Source organism: Arctopsyche grandis, chromosome 12, assembly GCF_051622035.1.
Source record: "Arctopsyche grandis isolate Sample6627 chromosome 12, ASM5162203v2, whole genome shotgun sequence".
NCBI classification, from domain to species: Eukaryota; Metazoa; Arthropoda; class Insecta; order Trichoptera; family Hydropsychidae; genus Arctopsyche; species Arctopsyche grandis.
Genome location: NC_135366.1, coordinates 128,327 through 150,137, shown reverse-complemented (window position 1 = coordinate 150,137; position 21,811 = coordinate 128,327). Strand labels below are relative to the sequence as shown.

At 39.9% G+C, this 21,811-nt stretch overlaps 1 protein-coding gene across 1 annotated transcript; it reads left to right on the top strand.

The window, feature by feature from the left end:
* The first annotated feature begins 4,141 nt into the window (after positions 1–4,141).
* Positions 4,142–18,212, top strand: LOC143920142 (uncharacterized). Its single transcript, XM_077442858.1, has 3 exons — positions 4,142–4,332; positions 11,707–16,558; positions 16,661–18,212. Exons 1-3 carry the CDS (start codon positions 4,142–4,144, stop codon positions 16,958–16,960), a joined length of 5,343 nt encoding a protein of 1,780 aa, XP_077298984.1. The 3' UTR covers positions 16,961–18,212.
* The last annotated feature ends 3,599 nt before the right edge of the window (positions 18,213–21,811 follow it).

The following is a 21,811-nucleotide window of genomic DNA, read 5'->3' as shown; positions in this document are numbered from 1 at the left end:
CGCCCGACGAGAGTCGCCGCGAGGAGAGATCACCGGTAGTGCCGCACCGGTACTCCAGCAGTTGGTCTTCAAAGTAACTCTCCAGCAGTCTCATCAGGTAGCGGGGCACCCGATAGTCCTCCCCGACGGCTCTTAGGGTATTATCCCATCGAGCCGAGTTTAAGGCGTTTCGGATGTCCAGTGCCACCAGAGCGACAAGTTTGCTCCGCTTCACAGATCCTTCCCATGCCAATCGTACTGTTCCGACGACATGGTTGACGGCGTCGATCGTTGATCGGCATTGAAGCGGGGAGAGTCCCGTGGCGTCATCTTCGAGGAACGGCTGAAGTCTCTGGAGAGTCAGTCTCTCCAGGAGCTTCCCGAATCCATCGAGCATACACAGCGGCCTGTAAGAGGACGGTCCCACCGCAGGGCTCTTCTTAGGTATTAGCACGAGCTTTTGCCTCTTCCAAGCCCCGCCGAAGGTCCCCTCCCGCAGGCACGCATTGTAGACGTCGTGTAGGACATCGGGAAAGGCCCTCCCTACCACCGAGACTATTTCGTTCGGGACTCCATCCGGGCCCGGAGCTTTGTGGGCCTTAAGGCCCTTCAGGGCCCGCTCCAGTTCGCTCTTTTGGAACAGCGGACATTCCTCACCATCAGTTGGGACGTCAAGCGCTCGCGCTCGCTCCAGGTGTTCCGGAAAGAGCCCATCGACCATAGTTTTCAGATTCTCCGGATCGTCGAGATAGGGATCGGCCGACCGAGCGCGCAGCTTCTGTAGCTCTATTTTGTACGGCAGTCCCCACGGATCGGTGTCGACCACCTCACACAGCTCCCGCCAGCACTTCTTTTTACTGTCCTTGATGGCACGCTTGAGTGCCTTCCGCGCATTTGGTACAGTTCATCCGCCTCCAGGGTGTGCCCTACTCTCTGCGCAAGCCTTCTGAGGGCGAGGCAACTCTTACGGAGCCCAGCTATGGTGTCGTTCCACCAATACACCGGCCTCCTCATAGTGCCCCTCCCTTTTCAAGTCATTGCAGAGTCACACGCGCGTTTGGTCAGCACGCCAAGCGCCTCTACCATTGCCTCGGCCCTGGAAGCAGAGTAAACTGTGCCACCGCCAGCAGAGAACGTATCTTTGAGTGCCAGGACATCGAGACTGCGGATGCACCAGCCAATCTCGTTGGCGATTGGGCCCCCGCGACCAGCCGGGGCACCCACGATCTCATACTAGATGTACTGGTGGTCGCTGTGCGAGTAGTCGTCCAAGACCTTCCAGTTGTTGATTCTGCCCACAATGCCGTCGTTAACGAAGGTGACGTCAACACCGCCGGCTCCCCTGCGAAACGTGAGCTCATTGCCCACGTTTGCCGGGGTCAACTGGAGGTTAGCGGCCAACTCACTGAGGAGGATTCCCCTTCGATCCGTGATCAAAGACCCCCAACTTGCTGGCTTGGCGTTGAAGTCTCCGGAAATTACGATAGAGGTTCCTCTCTTGACTCCTCTGAGATCAAATTAAAGACGACCCAAATCGTCTTCGAACTGCGGTAGGTCCGAGTTCAGGGAGAAGTAGCAGCTATAGATTCGCAGACCCAACAGCTCAACCCAGACAAACCCACACACCGCCGGATCAGATGAACCGATTACTCGATGCTGGGTTGAGGGAACGTAAATCGCTGTCGTGGCCGAAGCATCAGAGTACCAGGAACTAGTTCTGTTTCTCCACTGCTCCGACACAACAACAATGTCCGCCGCCAACTCGACCGACTTCTGCAGCAGAAGATCCTGAGCCGGCACGGCAGTGTCCCAAATTGATTTGAAGGACTCTAGCCATTTTTGTGCAAATTTACCTTCTTTTTTAGTTGTAACGCCTGCCTAAATGCCTCACACCGTGCGCTTCCGAGACGATGGGTAGCACTTCGACCCACCTTCGCGCAGAGAGCACAGTGTGGTGAGTCACTGCACTCCGCCGCTTTGTGCCCCGTTTTGCCGCAGCAGTTGCAGAGCAAAGACCTATCTTCGCCCATAAAGCCAGCAGCAATCTGTCCAAAGGCTCGACAGCGGTAGCACTGCTGCAGGTCTACTTTTTCTCTTACCCTGCACCTGACGAGTCCGACTCGTACGCGACCCTCCTTGAGCAGCGCGTCGGTCTCGGTGGTGCAGGGCAAGGTCACCGTGCAGGTGAACGTACCTCCGGAGGCTGGAGGCAGCCTATGCACTCGCACCTGCTCACGACAATTGGTGCCAAGGACCCGTACGGGGGCATCCTTCACGTCGCGAGATTCGAGACCCTCATAAAGGTCCCTGATGAAACACTGGCAAGTGAGGAGGGACCGTCGGACATCCGCCGCCATTCCTGCAGCCTTCCGAATGACGTCCTCCAGAGCGAAGCCGCGGCTCTCTCTTCCTGTCAAGCGCAGGATTAGGGTGCCCTTCGTGCCTCTTCGAATGGAGCGGATCTCCAGGGGCTTCTCTTCGCCTCTCCCCCATTCCGTTTCAACTACGGCCTTGAGTATGGCCGCGTAAGAGAACGGAGTTCGGTTAGGTCTGGTGAGGTTAGCGACTTTTGTGTAAATCTTACAACCTCGAAATCTTTGATTTCGGTGATGGTTACGTTAGGTTGGGTTAGGTTTGGTGAGGATACCACGTTTTAAGTTTATTTTAGCAATGTCGAATTCTTTCAATCCGGTGATGGTTAGGTTTGGTTGGGTTGGGTTTGGTGAGTTAAGCGAGTTTTTTGTATATTTTTCAATGTCGAATTTTTTGATTTCGGTGATAGTAAGCCTAGGTTGGGTTAGGTTTGGTGAGGTTAGCGAGTTTTGTGTAAATCTAATAATATCGGATTCTTTGATTTCGGTGATGGTTAGGTTAGGCTGGGTTGGGTTTAGTGAGGTAAGCGAGTTTTTTGTATATTTTAACAATGTCGAATTCTTTGATTTCGGTGATGGTTAGTTGAGTTGGATTAGGTTTGGGGAAGGTTAGCGAGTTTTTTGTAAATTTTTGAAATGTCGACTTCTTTGTTTTCGGTGATGGTTAGGTAAGGTTGGGTTAGGTTTGGTGAGGTAAGCACGTTTTATGTGAGGTAAGCACGTAAGCGAGGTTTTTGTATATTTTTGCAATATCGAATTCTTTAAATTCGGTGATGGTTAGGTTAGGTTGGGTTAGGTTTGGTGAGCTTAGCGAGTTTTGGGCAAATCTTACAATTTTGAATTCTTTGATTTCGGTGATGGTGAGGTTAGGTTGGGTTAGGTTTGGTGTGGTTAGCAAGTTTAAAGTAAATCTTACAATCTTAAATTCTCTGATTTCGTTAATAGGTTGGGTTGGGTTAGGTTTGGTGAGATTAGCGAGTTTTTTGGATATTTTTGCAATGTCGAATTATTTGATTTCGGTGATAGTTAAGCTAGGTGGGGTAAGGATTGGTGATGTTAGCGAGCTTTGTGTAAATCTAACAATCTCAAATTCTTTGATTTCGGTGATGGTTAGGTTAGATTGGGTTAGGTTTGGTGAGGTTAGCGAGTTTTGTTTAAATCTTACAATCTCGAATTATTCGATTTCGGTGATGGTTAGGTTAAGTTTGGTAAGGTTTGGTGAGGTTAGCGAAATTTGTGTAAATCTTACAATGTCGATTTCTTGGATATCGGTGATTGTTAGGTTAGGTTTGGTTAGGTTTGGTGAGGATAGAGAGTTTTGTGTAAGTCTTCCAATCTGGAATGCTTTGATTTCGGTGATGGTTAGGTTAGGTTGGGTAAGATCGGTCCTGGACCCGGCGCTTTGGAATGTAATGTACGACGGCTTGTTGAAGATCCCAATGCCAGATGACACGAGCCTGGTCGCTTTTGCTGACGATGTCGCGTTGCTTGTCACCGCAAAGAACACAACATCTTTACGCCTAGCCAGCGAAGAAGCCATAGGAAGGGTTGTGTCGTGTGGTGAACTAAATCACCACACGACACAAAAACTCACAGGACACGGGTGCTTCGGAACCTACCTACACAAAAAAGGGAAGGAAACAACTCCGAAGTGCCACCACTGTGAAAACGAGAAGGACGACGCGGCCCACACAACCTTTGATTGTCCAGCATGGGAAGACGAAAAAAGAACATTCAGAACTGTAATCGGCGTAGAACACCTGACGCCGAGAAACATGATCTTCGACATAATGGATAGCGCAACTGCCTGGTCAGCGTGGGAAGCATTTGCTTCCACGATAATGAGAAGTAAAGAAGAAGCAGAAAGAACCCGAGAACTCGAAGGAATAGCCATAAATGGCCAAAACAAAACTACTTTCCCGGAACAAAACATGAAGATGTGTCCGGGGAGCGGAGGTGTCAAGGGGGTGGGGTTTAGTCGGTAAAAATCCGACACTATCCTCGGGTTCGGGCTGGAGGATGTCTTTGGAAGATTCCACACCTCCGACGATAAAAAAAAAAATAAAAAAAAAGGTTTGGTGAGGTAAGCGAGTTTTCTTTAAATTTTTGAAATGTCAACTTCTTTGATTTCGGTGATGGTTAGGTTAGGTTGCGTAAGGTTTGGTGAGGTAAGCACGTTTTATGTATATTTTTGCAATGTCGAATTCTTTCAATCCGGTGATGGTTGGGTTAGGTTGGGTTGGGTTTGGTGAGGTTAGCAAGTTTTAAGTAAATCTTACAATATCGAATTCTCTGATTTCGGTGATGGTTAGGTTGGGTTGGGTTAGGTTTGGTGAGGTTAGCGAGTTTTGTGTAAATCTAACAATGTCGAATTCTTTGATTTCGGTGATGGTTAGGTTAGGTTGGGTTAGGTTTGGTGAGGTTAGGGAGTTTTGTGCAAATCTTACAATTTTGAATTATTTAATTTCGGTGATGGTAAGGTTAGGTTGGGTAAGGTTTGGTGAGGTTAGCGAGTTTTGTGCAAATCTTACAATTTTGAATTCTTTGATTTCGAAGATGGTTAGGTTAGGTTGGGTTAGGTTTAGTGAGGTTAGAGAGTTTTGTGTAAGTCTTCCAATCTGGAATTCTTTGATTTCGGTAAAGGTGAGGTTAGGTTGGGTTAGGTGTGGTGAGGTAAGCACGTTTTATGTATATTTTTGCAATGTCGAATTCTTTCCATCCTGTGATGGTTAGGTTAGGATGGGTTGGGTTTGGTGAGGTTAGCGAATTTTGTGTAAATCTCAAAATCTTTGATTTCGGTGATGGTAAGGTTAGGTTGGGTAAGGTTTGGTGAGGTAAGCGAGTTTTTTTTATATTTCTGCAATGTCGAATTCTTTAATTTCGGTCAAAGTTAGGCAAGGTTGGGTTAGGTTTGGTGAGGAAAGCGAGTTTTGTGTATATTTTTGCAATGTCGAATTCTTTGATTTCGGCGATAGTTAGGTTAGGTTGGGTTAGGTTTGGTGAGGTAATCGAGTTTTTTTTTATATTTCTGCAATGTCGAATTCTTTGATTTCGGTAAAAGTTAGGCTAGGTTGGGTTAGGTTTGGTGAGGAAAGCGAGTTTTGTGTATATTTTTGCAATGTCGAATTCTTTGATTTCGGTGATAGTTAGGCTAGGTTGGGTTGAGTTTGGTGAGTTTAGCGAAATTTGTGTAAATCTTACAATCTCAAATTCTTTGATTTCGGTGATGGTTAGGTTAGGTTGGGTTAAGTTTGGTGAGATATGCGAGTTTTTTTTACATTTCTGCAATGTCGAATTCTTTGATTTCGGTAAAATTTAGACTAGGTTGGGTAAGGTTTGATGAGAAAAGAGAGTTTTGTGTATATTTTTGCAATGTCGAATTCTTTGATTTCGGCGATAGTAAGGTTAGGTTGGGTTAGGTTTGGTGAGGTAAGCGAGTTTTGTGTATATTATTGCAATGTCGAATTCTTTGATTTTGGCGATAGTTAGGTAAGGTTGGGTTAGGTTTGGTGAGGTAAGCGAATTTTGTGTAAATCTTACAATCTCAAATTCTTTGAATTCGCTATGATAGTTAGGCTAGGTTAGGTTAGGTTTGGTGAGTTAAGCAAATTTTGTGTAAATCTAACAATCTCAAATTCTTTGATTTCGGTGATGGTTAGGTTAAGTTGGGTTAGGTTTGGAGAGGAAGGCGAGTTTTTTTTATATTTCTGCAATGTCGAATTCTTTGATTTCGGTGAAAGTTAGACTAGGTTGGGTAAGGTTTGGTGAGGAAAGCGAGTTTTGTGTATATTTTTGCAATGTCGATTTCTTTCATTTCGGAGATAGTTAGGTTAGGTTGGGTAAAGTTTTGTGAGGTAAGCGAGTTTTTTTTTATATTTCTGCAATGTCGAATTTTTGATTTCGGTAAAAGTAAGGCTAGGTTGGGTTAGGTTTGGTGAGTAAAGCGAGTTTTGTGTATATTTTTGCAATGTCGAATTCTTTGATTTCGGTGATAGTTAGGCTAGGTTGGGTTAGGTTTGGTGAGGCAAGCGAGTTTTGTGTATATTTTTGCAATGTCGAATTCTTTGAATTCGGTGATGGTTAGGTTAGGTTGGGTTAGGTTTGGTGAGGTATGCGAGAGTTTTTTATATTTCTGCAATGTCGAATTCTTTGATTTCGGTCAAAGTTAGGCAAGGTTGGGTTAGGTTTGGTGAGGAAAGCGAGTTTTGTGTATATTTTTGCAATGTCGAATTATTTGATTTCGGCGATAGTTAGGTTAGGTTGGGTTAGGTTTGGTGAGGTAATCGAGTTTTTTTTTATATTTCTGCATTGTCGAATTCTTTGATTTCGGTAAAAGTTAGGCTAGGTTGGGTTAGGTTTGGTGAGGAAAGCGAGTTTTGTGTATATTTTTGCAATGTCGAATTCTTTGATTTCGGTGATAGTTAGGCTAGGTTGGGTTGAGTTTGGTGAGTTTAGCGAAATTTGTGTAAATCTTACAATCTCAAATTCTTTGATTTCGGTGATGGTTAGGTTAGGTTGGGTTAAGTTTGGTAAGATATGCGAGTTTTTTTTAACATTTCTGCAATGTCGAATTCTTTGATTTCGGTAAAAGAAAGACTAGGTTGGGTTAGGTTTTATGAGAAAAGCGAGTTTTGTGTATATTTTTGCAATGTCGAATTCTTTGATTTCGGCGATAGTTAGGTTAGGTTGGGTTAGGTTTGGTGAGGTAAGCGGATTTTTTTTTTATATTTCTGCAATGTCGAATTCTTTGATTTCGGTAAAAGTAAGGCTAGATTGGGTTAGGTTTGGTGAGGAAAGCGAGTTTTGTGTATATTTTTGCAATGTCGAATTCTTTGATTTCGGCGATAGTTAGGTTAGGTTGGGTTAGGTTTCGTAAGGTAAGCGAGTTTTGTGTATATTATTGCAATGTCGAATTCTTTGATTTTGGCGATAGTTAGGTAAGGTTGGGTTGAGTTTGGTGAGTTTAGCGAAATTTGTGTAAATCTTACAATCTCAAATTCTTTGATTTCGGTGATGGTTAGGTTAGGTTGGGTTAAGTTTGGTGAGATATGCGAGTTTTTTTTACATTTCTGCAATGTCGAATTCTTTGATTTCGGTAAAATTTAGACTAGGTTGGGTTAGGTTTGATGAGAAAAGCGAGTTTTGTGTATATTTTTGCAATGTCGAATTCTTTGATTTCGGCGATAGTAAGGTTAGGTTGGGTTAGGTTTGGTGAGGTAAGCGAGTTTTGTGTATATTATTGCAATGTCGAATTCTTTGATTTTGGCGATAGTTAGGTAAGGTTGGGTTAGGTTTGGTGAGGTAAGCGAATTTTGTGTAAATCTTACAATCTCAAATTCTTTGAATTCGCTATGATAGTTAGGCTAGGTTAGGTTAGGTTTGGTGAGTTAAGCAAATTTTGTGTAAATCTAACAATCTCAAATTCTTTGATTTCGGTGATGGTTAGGTTAGGTTGGGTTAGGTTTGGAGAGGAAGGCGAGTTTTTTTTATATTTCTGCAATGTCGAATTCTTTGATTTCGGTGAAAGTTAGACTAGGTTGGGTAAGGTTTGGTGAGGAAAGCGAGTTTTGTGTATATTTTTGCAATGTCGATTTCTTTCATTTCGGAGATAGTTAGGTTAGGTTGGGTAAAGTTTTGTGAGGTAAGCGAGTTTTTTTTTATATTTCTGCAATGTCGAATTTTTGATTTCGGTAAAAGTAAGGCTAGGTTGGGTTAGGTTTGGTGAGTAAAGCGAGTTTTGTGTATATTTTTGCAATGTCGAATTCTTTGATTTCGGTGATAGTTAGGCTAGGTTGGGTTAGGTTTGGTGAGGCAAGCGAGTTTTGTGTATATTTTTGCAATGTCGAATTCTTTGAATTCGGTGATGGTTAGGTTAGGTTGGGTTAGGTTTGGTGAGGTATGCGAGAGTTTTTTATATTTCTGCAATGTCGAATTCTTTGATTTCGGTCAAAGTTAGGCAAGGTTGGGTTAGGTTTGGTGAGGAAAGCGAGTTTTGTGTATATTTTTGCAATGTCGAATTATTTGATTTCGGCGAAAGTTAGGTTAGGTTGGGTTAGGTTTGGTGAGGTAATCGAGTTTTTTTTTATATTTCTGCATTGTCGAATTCTTTGATTTCGGTAAAAGTTAGGCTAGGTTGGGTTAGGTTTGGTGAGGAAAGCGAGTTTTGTGTATATTTTTGCAATGTCGAATTCTTTGATTTCGGTGATAGTTAGGCTAGGTTGGGTTGAGTTTGGTGAGTTTAGCGAAATTCGTGTAAATCTTACAATCTCAAATTCTTTGATTTCGGTGATGGTTAGGTTAGGTTGGGTTAAGTTTGGTAAGATATGCGAGTTTTTTTTAACATTTCTGCAATGTCGAATTCTTTGATTTCGGTAAAAGAAAGACTAGGTTGGGTTAGGTTTTATGAGAAAAGCGAGTTTTGTGTATATTTTTGCAATGTCGAATTCTTTGATTTCGGCGATAGTTAGGTTAGGTTGGGTTAGGTTTGGTGAGGTAAGCGGATTTTTTTTTTATATTTCTGCAATGTCGAATTCTTTGATTTCGGTAAAAGTAAGGCTAGATTGGGTTAGGTTTGGTGAGGAAAGCGAGTTTTGTGTATATTTTTGCAATGTCGAATTCTTTGATTTCGGCGATAGTTAGGTTAGGTTGGGTTAGGTTTCGTAAGGTAAGCGAGTTTTGTGTATATTATTGCAATGTCGAATTCTTTGATTTTGGCGATAGTTTGGTAAGGTTGGGTTGAGTTTGGTGAGTTTAGCGAAATTTGTGTAAATCTTACAATCTCAAATTCTTTGATTTCGGTGATGGTTAGGTTAGGTTGGGTTAAGTTTGGTGAGATATGCGAGTTTTTTTTACATTTCTGCAATGTCGAATTCTTTGATTTCGGTAAAATTTAGACTAGGTTGGGTTAGGTTTGATGAGAAAAGCGAGTTTTGTGTATATTTTTGCAATGTCGAATTCTTTGATTTCGGCGATAGTAAGGTTAGGTTGGGTTAGGTTTGGTGAGGTAAGCGAGTTTTGTGTATATTATTGCAATGTCGAATTCTTTGATTTTGGCGATAGTTAGGTAAGGTTGGGTTAGGTTTGGTGAGGTAAGCGAATTTTGTGTAAATCTTACAATCTCAAATTCTTTGAATTCGCTATGATAGTTAGGCTAGGTTAGGTTAGGTTTGGTGAGTTAAGCAAATTTTGTGTAAATCTAACAATCTCAAATTCTTTGATTTCGGTGATGGTTAGGTTAGGTTGGGTTAGGTTTGGAGAGGAAGGCGAGTTTTTTTTATATTTCTGCAATGTCGAATTCTTTGATTTCGGTGAAAGTTAGACTAGGTTGGGTAAGGTTTGGTGAGGAAAGCGAGTTTTGTGTATATTTTTGCAATGTCGATTTCTTTCATTTCGGAGATAGTAAGGTTAGGTTGGGTAAAGTTTTGTGAGGTAAGCGAGTTTTTTTTTATATTTCTGCAATGTCGAATTTTTGATTTCGGTAAAAGTAAGGCTAGGTTGGGTTAGGTTTGGTGAGTAAAGCGAGTTTTGTGTATATTTTTGCAATGTCGAATTCTTTGATTTCGGTGATAGTTAGGCTAGGTTGGGTTAGGTTTGGTGAGGCAAGCGAGTTTTGTGTATATTTTTGCAATGTCGAATTCTTTGAATTCGGTGATGGTTAGGTTAGGTTGGGTTAGGTTTGGTGAGGTATGCGAGAGTTTTTTATATTTCTGCAATGTCGAATTCTTTGATTTCGGTCAAAGTTAGGCAAGGTTGGGTTAGGTTTGGTGAGGAAAGCGAGTTTTGTGTATATTTTTGCAATGTCGAATTATTTGATTTCGGCGATAGTTAGGTTAGGTTGGGTTAGGTTTGGTGAGTGTTCCGACTTTTGTAATGACGTGTGGCAAACAGTCTTATTAACTGATTGTCGATTGGCATTATTGACGAGTTGGCATTAGTGTCGGCCCAAGCGGAAATACGCGACGGTCGACAGAGCCAGAGTCACCGAGTAGACGGCGTACGGACAGCTTGTGTTCCGTACGCTCCGCTGGCCCACCACGTGCAAATTTTACATTTCAATAAACTACATCAAACCATTATCGAAGTCTTTTCCATGATGGTCACTTCGAACCGGACACCAGTAACCTAGGCCACAACACCAAACGGACAAACCAATAGGAAAAAACGTGGTCGAGAAAAAATGGATGTCAATTAAGAAATCGGTATCGTTCCTTTGTTACTATCCATACCTTTCCAATACTAATAACATGTTTGCTTCTATTTCAGCAATATATTGATTGATGTACAGAGGTACATGACCGCGTGATTGACGCAGAAAATATATAAATAAAAACATAACCTACAAAGACGCATGGGACACAGAGGTAATCCAAAATTATCGGAACGATCACATAAACATCGTAAAGGATATTCAAGTAAGTGAATGTATTCAATCTCAGGCAATCTGTTCAAAAGGCAATCATGTGGGTAGGTCAGTTTTTAAAATATGTTTTAAAGTATAACAATTAATTAACGCGATTGTATAAAATAATATCGCGCTACGAAGGAAGGTTTCATCGGTCGCATCGAATTTCGTATTAAAAGTGTAAAATCAGATGTAGTGTAAAATTAGCAAAGCACGTGGAGAATTATACTTGTAGCCCCAAAGTGGATTAAATCAAGTACATACCGGTATATTCATATCGGTAGATCTTTGTTTCTTAATGTGTGTAGAAACACCCTCCCCCCCCCCCCTTCCACGATAAATGTGGAATTATACTTGTAGCCCCAAAGTGGCTTAAACCAAGTACATACCGGTATATTCATATCGGTAGATCTTTGTTTCTTAATGTGTGTAGAAACACCCTCCCCCCCCCCCCCCTTCCACGATAAATGTGGAATTATACTTGTAGCCCCAAAGTGGCTTAAACCAAGTACATACCGGTATATGCATATCGGTAGATCTTTGTTTCTTAATGTGTGTAGAAACACCCTCCCCCCCCCCCCCCTTCCACGATAAATGTGGAATTACACTTGTAGCCCCAAAGTGGATTAAATCAAGTACATACCGGCATATTCATACATCGGTAGATCTCTTTGTTTCATAATGTGTGATGAAACAGTGGTGATTTAAAATAAATCACAAGACTTGTAGCCCCAAAGTGGTTTAAATCAAGCACCCACCAATTTAGGGTTGTAATTTCTTCCAAAATATGTTGGATAGATTCTGGTGATAATAGTTAAAGTAGAATATTAAGATTCACGGTTAATCATTGAATATTATTACCTTATCTCTACGAATAGTTCAATTGACAGCTATAGTAGAGAATAACTGTATTTATGAGACGAAATAGTGCAACTTTCTGAAACAAACGTCAAGTGCTGAAAACGAGGAAATAGAAGCTTCGAATTCCAAGTCGCATAAAGGTCGAAATCCAACTAGGGACGTAGAACCTATTAGAGACAGGTCAAGCTCTAGAATACATCAGACTCGAAGTCAGACTCAATCGATAGAAATATTAGCGAAGGAAAATAAAGTAGAAGTTATAATGACGTCAATAGAATTAAGGTATTCAGGCGCGGTACAAAGACTAAAAGGAAAAATAGATAAATCCTCCGAATTAGATGAAGGACAGTATCAAACCATTAAAGAAGCATACGATTATGTCCGAAAACTCCATTACGAATATTTAGATAACCTTACAGACATACCGAAAGCGGCCAAAATAGACGAAGAGTACGATGCAATTACAATAACAGTTAAAAATCTTAAAGCAGCATTAGATTGCCAATCCTTTCAAGATAGTAAACTAAAGGTAGAGCAAGCAACAATTAAATTTGCTAGAGATAAGTTACCGACGTTAACCATTCCCACATTTCAGGGAGATCCATCTGAATGGCAATCGTTTCAACAAGCTTTTAAGAATATAATAGGAAACAAAACGGAATATTCGAATGTCACGAAATTGCAATATTTGCATCAATCCTTAATCGGTCCCGCTTTGGCAGCTGTATCAGGTTTAGATATTAGCTCAGACAATTACGAAATAGCTTGGAGTATTTTAGACAAGCAATATAATTTACCAAGACTTAATCTCAAAACTAGGATTAATTCACTTTGTGACTTAAAATTAATCACAAGAGAATCACATATCGAATTGAGAAATCTATTGAATCAGGTAACAGTGTGTATTAAAAACATTGAATCGTTGGGTTACGCGAGAGAAATTTTAGATCCATGGGTAACATGTTTAGTTCTAAGGAAATTACCTTTTAATATAGTAAGAGACTGGGAAATATCGCTGGTTAGCAGAGAAATGCCACCATATGAAAGTTTAGAGACATTCTTGCAGAATAGATGTAATGTATTACAATCTACTGCATCTGTAACTACGGTGAAGGAATTCCCTCATAGTCGTCAAAGAATCATGAGAACTCATGTCGCGAACAAAAACCCATCAAGTAAGGTAAACGCATGCGCATTCTGTCGAAATAATCATTTCATAGGCAAATGTGATAAATTCAAAGCAAAATCCAGTATGGAAAGAAATGAATTCGTTAAATCTAATAACATGTGTTTTAAATGTTTAAATTCATCGCATAAGATAACAAATTGCAAGTCTAACTATAATTGCTTAAGGTGCAAACAAAACCATCACACTTTGTTGCATCAGGACGATACATTTAGTTCCAATAATACGGGAAGGAAGTCAATTAATGCTCATTCTACTCATTTCTCTCAAAGGGAGATAATTTTACCGACGGTACAAGTAGACATTATAACGTCCAATGGAACGGTCGTTAAGGGTCGCACATTATTAGATTCCGGCTCACAAGTCAACTATGTTACCACATCTTTCGCTAAGAAGAATAACTTCAAGTTAGAGAAAATCTCTCAAAAAATTGTAGGTATCGCTAATCAAGAAAGTAGCATTCGTCACATCACCAAGGTGACCATAAGGTCTTCAACCACTAATTACTCAACCAAAGTGTTGTGTTTGGTATTACCAGAAATTACTGGCGAAATTCCAACTGTGAAACTGGATCAACAGTTAATTTCAATACCAGCGGGAATCAAGTTATCAGATCCCCTTTGGAATAAACCGACGCCAATCGATTTCTTGCTCGGCGCCGAGATTTGCGTTCATGCTATGAAAGCAGGAACCATCCAGTTAGGAAAAGGTATGCCTATCTTAAAGGATACCGAATTCGGATGGACAATAGTTGGTCCATATCCCGAAGTAAATAATGCTCCAGGGAAGAGCCACATAGGCTTAAGTCAATTAGACAGTCACATTCAAAACTTTTGGATGATCGACCAGGTTCCTATGGTAAAACATCAATCTCTTGAGGAGAAAAGATGTGAGGAACATTTCCAAGCACACACATCACGAGATAAAAACGGTAGATTTTGTGTAGCTTTACCATATAAAAATTCCCCGGTAGTATTAGGAAGTTCATTACACATTGCGGAGAAAAGACACAAAACTTTGGAAAGACGTTTTTTAGCCAATAATAATTTAAAAATGGAATACAATAAAGTTTTAGAAGAGTACATAAATTTAGGACATATGTCAGAGTGTGAACCTCCGGAGGCACATGAGGTTCATTGTTATTTACCTCATCACGTCGTGGTTAAGGAGTCTAGCCTTACCACTAAATATCGTGTAGTTTTTGATGCGTCCGCAAAGACAACGTCTAATATCTCACTAAATAATATTTTGATGGTGGGACCTAGTGTCCAATCAGATTTGTTAAGTTTACTACTCAACTTTCGACTCCATAAATACGTGATTACTGCGGATATTAAGCAGATGTACCGACAGATTCAAATAGCAGAGAAAAATAAAAATGTACAACGAATCATTTGGCGAACAGATCCCCAGAGTAAATTCAAGCATTACAAGCTTAATACAGTAACATTCGGAACTGCTTCAGCCCCATTTTTAGCTACTAGATGTCTAAATCAGTTAGCAGAGGAGAATAGAAACAAATATCCCATCGCTAGTAAAGTGATCGAACGTGATTTTTATGTTGATGATTTGCTCACGGGAACTAATACTATTGAAGCTGGTAAATTATTAAAGGTTCAACTGGAAACCATATTATTATCAGCCGGTATGCCCTTAAGCAAATGGACATCGAACAACTCCGATATAATCACGGATGTTAAAGCTGACGATTGTTCAGATTTTAACTTCTCTAACGAATCACACAAAACTTTAGGTTTATTTTGGAAACCGCGGGAAGACGTTTTTGTATTTAAGGTTCAAACCGAAGTCGAGACTGAAAATATAACAAAAAGAAACTTTTTATCAGTAATTAGTCAGATCTTCGACCCATTAGGACTATTATCTCCATTGTTAATTAATTATAAGATATTAATGCAATCTGTCTGGCAACAAACCATTGGTTGGGATGAATTCATTCCTCAGACAATCTTCAAAAAATGGAAAGATTGTCAATTATCCAATACAGTCATGAAACTTTATAAAATTCCTAGATTGATAATACTAAATAATGTCATTAATATACAGGCACACGGATTTTGTGACGCATCCGAGAAAGCTTATGGTGCTTGTATTTATGTAAAATGTACTGATCAATTGGGAAATTCCAAATGTCATCTTGTGTGTTCTCGTTCGAGAGTCGCTCCGCTCAGTTTTGTAACTATTCCGCGTTTAGAGCTGTGCTCCGCTATGTTATTATCAAAGTTAATGAAGTCAACAATAGACCAATTAACAATTCATATTAATGAAAAATATTATTGGACGGATTCAACCGTCGCATTGCATTGGATTAGAGGAGAGTCATGTAAATGGACCACCTTCGTTGCCAATCGAGTGGCCGAAATCCAATCAATATCTCAACCCATTGAGTGGTACCATGTCTCCTCTACAGACAATCCAGCAGATTTAATTTCTCGAGGGACTCAACCATCAGAATTAAATCATAATTCGTTATGGTGGGACGGCCCTAGTTGGTTGAAATTAGACGAATCACGATGGCCTCGAAGACCTCCTGAGATCACAATAGATCTTCCAGAGAGAAGGGTAGTCACTAACGCTACCCTTGTGAGGGAAAATAATTGGATAGATAAACATTCTCATCTTCCAAGACTCCTTCGAGTTTTATCATATGTTCGTCGGCCACTAAGGAATAAACAATTAAACGTTAAAGAAAATAACGAACCGTCCGCTTTAGAATTAAAAGATGCTTTAAATAATTTGATAAGGTTATCGCAAATGGAATCATTTCCATTGGAATATCGTTTGCTGAGCAAGGGACATCCAATTCCCAGTAGCAGTAAATTAGCTAAATTGTCCCCTCTATTCCACGAGAATTTAATTTGTGTTGGAAGTAGACTTCCTCTGGGAACAACTCTATCAACGTCACCCATTATCTTGTCAAATAAGCATAAACTTACACACATGATTGTCCGAGATGCGCACTTGAAATATATTCACTTGGGTACTCAAGCCTTACTGTCGTTATTGCGGCAGACCTATTGGCCATTGGCCGGACATAATACTGTCAAAGGAGTGGTGCGTTCATGTGTCATTTGTTTCAGAAATAAACCACTGTCACACAATAGATTAATGGGATTACTCCCGCTTGAACGTACCACTGCGAATTTTCCTTTCAGTCATGTGGGGATAGATTTCGCAGGACCTTTTCCTGTGAAGAGTGGTTGCAATAAGAATTCTAAGATAATTAAGGGTTACGTTTGTGTCTTTGTGTGTTTTTCCAGTAAGGCAGTTCACTTGGAACTTGTCGGAGACTTAACGAGTTCAAATTTCTTAAATTGTTTAAGAAGATTCGTAGCCAGACGTGGCAGGCCCAATACGATATATTCCGACAATGCTACTAATTTTGTCGGTGCAAGTCGTGAACTCGTTAATTTAGTAAAATTAATTTACGAACGTCCTCATGAGGAGAAGCTACTACGGTATGTAGCCTCCGAAGGGATTCGTTGGAAGTTTAACCCGCCAAGGGCGCCTCACATGGGAGGGCTGTGGGAAGCAGCGGTTAAATCCATGAAGATTCATTTAAACAAGGTGTTAAAGGCCACCACCTTAAATTTCGAATCATTTTGTACGGTATTGACTCAAATAGAAGCTTGCATGAATTCCCGTCCTCTTAGTCCCTTGTCTTCGGATCCACTAGACCTTTTACCCCTCACACCTGGACATTTCTTAATTGGCAGATCCTTACTCGCTCTTCCAATGGAGGTTAAATATAACACTAATGTCCATGCCAATCTGCTTCAGATACAATTGACCACAGCAGCATTTTGGAAACGTTGGTCGGCGGAATATTTACATTCTTTGCAGTTACGACACAAATGGAAGAAGGACTCGAGCAACAATCTGAGTGTGGGTCAAATGGTCCTGTTAAAGGAGGAACACATGCTGCCAACCCGATGGGTCTTGGGTCGAGTCACTAAATTGTATCCCGGACCAGATGGCAGAGTTCGAGTCGTCGACGTCTTTACTGCCAGCGGAGAGTTTCGTCGGTCCAGTCATCTAGTGGCGCCATTGCCGATTCTACCACAAGGACCACTTGACAGGAAGGAAGATCAGCAAGAGGGAGGAGAAACAGCAGCTTCAATTCCGTCAACTTCGGTAGCTTAGTTTAACCCGAAGACACTACCCCCAACTCATATTACTTATTAGATGTAATCATGAGTTTAAATCATTCAATGTTAATAGTAGTACTCCGTAATTCACTTTAATTGTGTTGTGTGTATAATTTAAGCTATTTTCATTTTAACATTCGGCAGTATATATCTCCGAATTTAATCTAATCATTTTGTCTTTATAATATAAGACTTGTCTCATGTCATCACTCGGAAGGATTATATCCGAGTTTAAAATAAACTGTTCAAATTTGACAGTTAAAATTAGATTCATGATTTGTTAATGTTAGTCTCCAAGCCACACTTAATGGAGCATCTTAAATTATTTCATGTCTACTTAATTATAACCTGCCGGGAGTCATCCGCAGGTCTTATGTTTCTTGTTATGAAAACATAAGTTAACTCTTACTGTTTATAGTATTTATGTGAATCATAGAATAAGTAAATATTATAATACTGAACATTTCGATGTTTAACGTAGAGACATCTATAATCATAGTTCGCCTTCATTTCCTGCTTGTAGGAATGAATGAATGACTTTCCAATTTACTTTTAATTTAGCAATGTTTGTGCTACTTGTTGATGAAATCAAGTTAACTTAGGAGCATTACACTCACTAATCAAGTTTAGTTGATCGGTAATAGCTGATCTGTCTTGACAACTGTAACAGTGTCAACATTGTATTGTCTAAGTTAACATCAAGATGAGGAATGCTTAAGTTTTAAACCATATACAGTCCACTCTCTCTTCTTTAAAGTAAACTTATCTTGTAATGCTTATTCACAGCTTCAAAGGAGATTTCAAAAATTTTAATGTAAATAGAAACAACATTCACCAGAGGTATACCTATAAGTTGAAATATTACTGAACCAATAAATTGATTTTATCCTCACACTGGATGAGGCAAAGGTTTCATTATTCACCCTCTATTTAATTATTTTAAGAACTATGATTTATTGTAAACGACTCGTCAGTAATGCTGTAACTCTGTAGAATAACTGTATTGTTCAACAGTTTTCCTATGTGGGACTATGTTCCGACTTTTGTAATGACGTGTGGCAAACAGTCTTATTAACTGATTGTCGATTGGCATTATTGACGAGTTGGCATTAGTGTCGGCCCAAGCGGAAATACGCGACGGTCGACAGAGCCAGAGTCACCGAGTAGAAGGCGTACGGACAGCTTGTGTTCCGTACGCTCCGCTGGCCCACCACGTGCAAATTTTACATTTCAATAAACTACATCAAACCATTATCGAAGTCTTTTCCAGTGAGGTAATCGAGTTTTTTTTTATATTTCTGCATTGTCGAATTCTTTGATTTCGGTAAAAGTTAGGCTAGGTTGGGTTAGGTTTGGTGAGGAAAGCGAGTTTTGTGTATATTTTTGCAATGTCGAATTCTTTGATTTCGGTGATAGTTAGGCTAGGTTGGGTTGAGTTTGGTGAGTTTAGCGAAATTTGTGTAAATCTTACAATCTCAAATTCTTTGATTTCGGTGATGGTGAGGTTAGGTTGGGTTAAGTTTGGTAAGATATGCGAGTTTTTTTTAACATTTCTGCAATGTCGAATTCTTTGATTTCGGTAAAAGAAAGACTAGGTTGGGTTAGGTTTTATGAGAAAAGCGAGTTTTGTGTATATTTTTGCAATGTCGAATTCTTTGATTTCGGCGATAGTTAGGTTAGGTTGGGTTAGGTTTGGTGAGGTAAGCGGATTTTTTTTTTATATTTCTGCAATGTCGAATTCTTTGATTTCGGTAAAAGTAAGGCTAGATTGGGTTAGGTTTGGTGAGGAAAGCGAGTTTTGTGTATATTTTTGCAATGTCGAGATCTTTGATTTCGGCGATAGTTAGGTTAGGTTGGGTTAGGTTTCGTAAGGTAAGCGAATTTTGTGTATATTATTGCAATGTCGAATTCTTTGATTTTGGCGATAGTTAGGTAAGGTTGGGTTAGGTTTGGTGAGGTAAGCGAATTTTGTGTAAATCTTACAATCTCAAATTCTTTGATTTCGCTATGATAGTTAGGCTAGGTTAGGTTAGGTTTGGTGAGTTAAGCAAATTTTGTGTAAATCTAACAATCTCAAATTCTTTGATTTCGGTGATGGTTAGGTTAGGTTGGGTTAGGTTTGGAGAGGAAGGCGAGTTTTTTTTATATTTCTGCAATGTCGAATTCTTTGATTTCGGTGAAAGTTAGACTAGGTTGGGTAAGGTTTGGTGAGGAAAGCGAGTTTTGTGTATATTTTTGCAATGTCGATTTATTTCATTTCGGAGATAGTTAGGTTAGGTTGGGTAAGGTTTTGTGAGGTAAGCGAGTTTTTTTTTATATTTCTGCAATGTCGAATTTTTTGATTTCGGTAAAAGTAAGGCTAGGTTGGGTTAGGTTTGGTGAGTAAAGCGAGTTTTGTGTATATTTTTGCAATGTCGAATTCTTTGATTTCGGTGATAGTTAGGCTAGGTTGGGTTAGGTTTGGTGAGGCAAGCGAGTTTTGTGTATATTTTTGCAATGTCGAATTCTTTGAATTCGGTGATGGTTAGGTTAGGTTGGGTTAGGTTTGGTGAGGTATGCGAGAGTTTTACATTTCTAGAATGTCGATTTTTTTGATTTCGTTGATAATTAGGCTAGGTTGGGTTAGGTTTGGTGAGGTTAGCGAATTTTGTGTAAATCTCAAAATCTTTGATTTCGGTGATGGTTAGGTTAGGTTGGGTAAGGTTTGGTGAGGTAAGCGAGTTTTTTTTATATTTCTGCAATGTCGAATTCTTTGATTTCGGTCAAAGTTAGGCAAGGTTGGGTTAGGTTTGGTGAAGAAAGCGAGTTTTGTGTATATTTTTGCAATGTCGAATTATTTGATTTCGGCGATAGTTAGGTTAGGTTGGGTTAGGTTTGGTGAGGTAATCGAGTTTTTTTTTATGATTCTGCATTGTCGAATTCTTTGATTTCGGTAAAAGTTAGGCTAGGTTGGGTTTGGTTTGGTGAGGAAAGCGAGTTTTGTGTATATTTTTGCAATGTCGAATTCTTTGATTTCGGTGATAGTTAGGCTAGGTTGGGTTGAGTTTGGTGAGTTTAGCGAAATTTGTGTAAATCTTACAATCTCAAATTCTTTGATTTCGGTGATGGTTAGGTTAGGTTGGGTTAAGTTTGGTAAGATATGCGAGTTTTTTTTACATTTCTGCAATGTCGAATTCTTTGATTTCGGTAAAAGTAAGACTAGGTTGGGTTAGGTTTTATGAGAAAAGCGAGTTTTGTGTATATTTTTGCAATGTCGAATTCTTTGATTTCGGCGATAGTTAGGTTAGGTTGGGTTAGGTTTGGTGAGGTAAGCGGATTTTTTTTTTATATTTCTGCAATGTCGAATTCTTTGATTTCGGTAAAAGTTAGGCTAGATTGGGTTAGGTTTGGTGAGGTAAGCGAGTTTTGTGTATATTATTGCAATGTCGAATTCTTTGATTTTGGCGATAGTTAGGTTAGGTTGGGTTAGGTTTGGTGAAGTAAGCGAATTTTGTGTAAATCTTACAATCTCAAATTCTTTGATTTCGGTGATGGTTAGGTTAGGTTGGGTTAGGTTTGGAGAGGAAAGCGAGTTTTTTTTATATTTCTGCAATGTCGAATTCTTTGATTTCGGTGAAAGTTAGACTAGGTTGGGTAAGGTTTGGTGAGGAAAGCGAGTTTTGTGTATATTTTTGCAATGTCGATTTCTTTCATTTCGGAGATAGTAAGGTTAGGTTGGGTAAGGTTTTGTGAGGTAAGCGAGTTTTTTTTTATATTTCTGCAATGTCGAATTCTTTGATTTCGGTAAAAGTAAGGCTAGGTTGGGTTAGGTTTGGTGAGTAAAGCGAGTTTTGTGTATATTTTTGCAATGTCGAATTCTTTGATTTCGGTGATAGTTAGGCTAGGTTGGGTTAGGTTTGGTGAGGCAAGCGAGTTTTGTGTATATTTTTGCAATGTCGAATTCTTTGAATTCGGTAAAAGTTAGGCTAGATTGGGTTAGGTTTGGTGAGGAAAGCGAGTTTTGTGTATATTTTTGCAATGTCGAATTCTTTGATTTCGGCGATAGTTAGGTTAGGTTGGGTTAGGTTTCGTGAGGTAAGCGAGTTTTGTGTATATTATTGCAATGTCGAATCCTTTGATTTTGGCGATAGTTAGGTTAGGTTGGGTTAGGTTTGGTGAAGTAAGCGAATTTTGTGTAAATCCTACAATCTCAAATTCTTTGATTTCGGTGATGGTTAGGTTAGGTTGGGTTAGGTTTGGAGAGGAAAGCGAGTTTTTTTTATATTTCTGCAATGTCGAATTCTTTGATTTCGGTGAAAGTTAGACTAGGTTGGGTAAGGTTTGATGAGGAAAGCGAGTTTTGTGTATATTTTTGCAATGTCGAATTCTTTGATTTCGGTGATAGTTAGGCTAGGTTGGGTTAGGTTTGTTGAGGCAAGCGAGTTTTGTGTATATTTTTGCAATGTCGAATTCTTTGAATTCGGTGATGGTTAGGTTAGGTTGGGTTAGGTTTGGTGAGGTATGCGAGAGTTTTACATTTCTGCAATGTCGAATTTTTTGATTTCGGTGATAATTAGGCTAGGTTGGGTCAGGTTTGGTGAGGTTAGCGAATTTTGTGTAAATCTCAAAATCTTTGATTTCGGTGATGGTAAGGTTAGGTTGGGTTAAGTTTGGTAAGATATGCGAGTTTTTTTTACATTTCTGCAATGTCGAATTCTTTGATTTCGGTAAAAGTAAGACTAGGTTGGGTTGGGTTTGATGAGAAAAGCGAGTTTTGTGTATATTTTTGCAATGTCGAATTCTTTGATTTCGGCGATAGTTAGGTTAGGTTGGGTTAGGTTTGGTGAGGTAATCGAGTTTTTTTTTA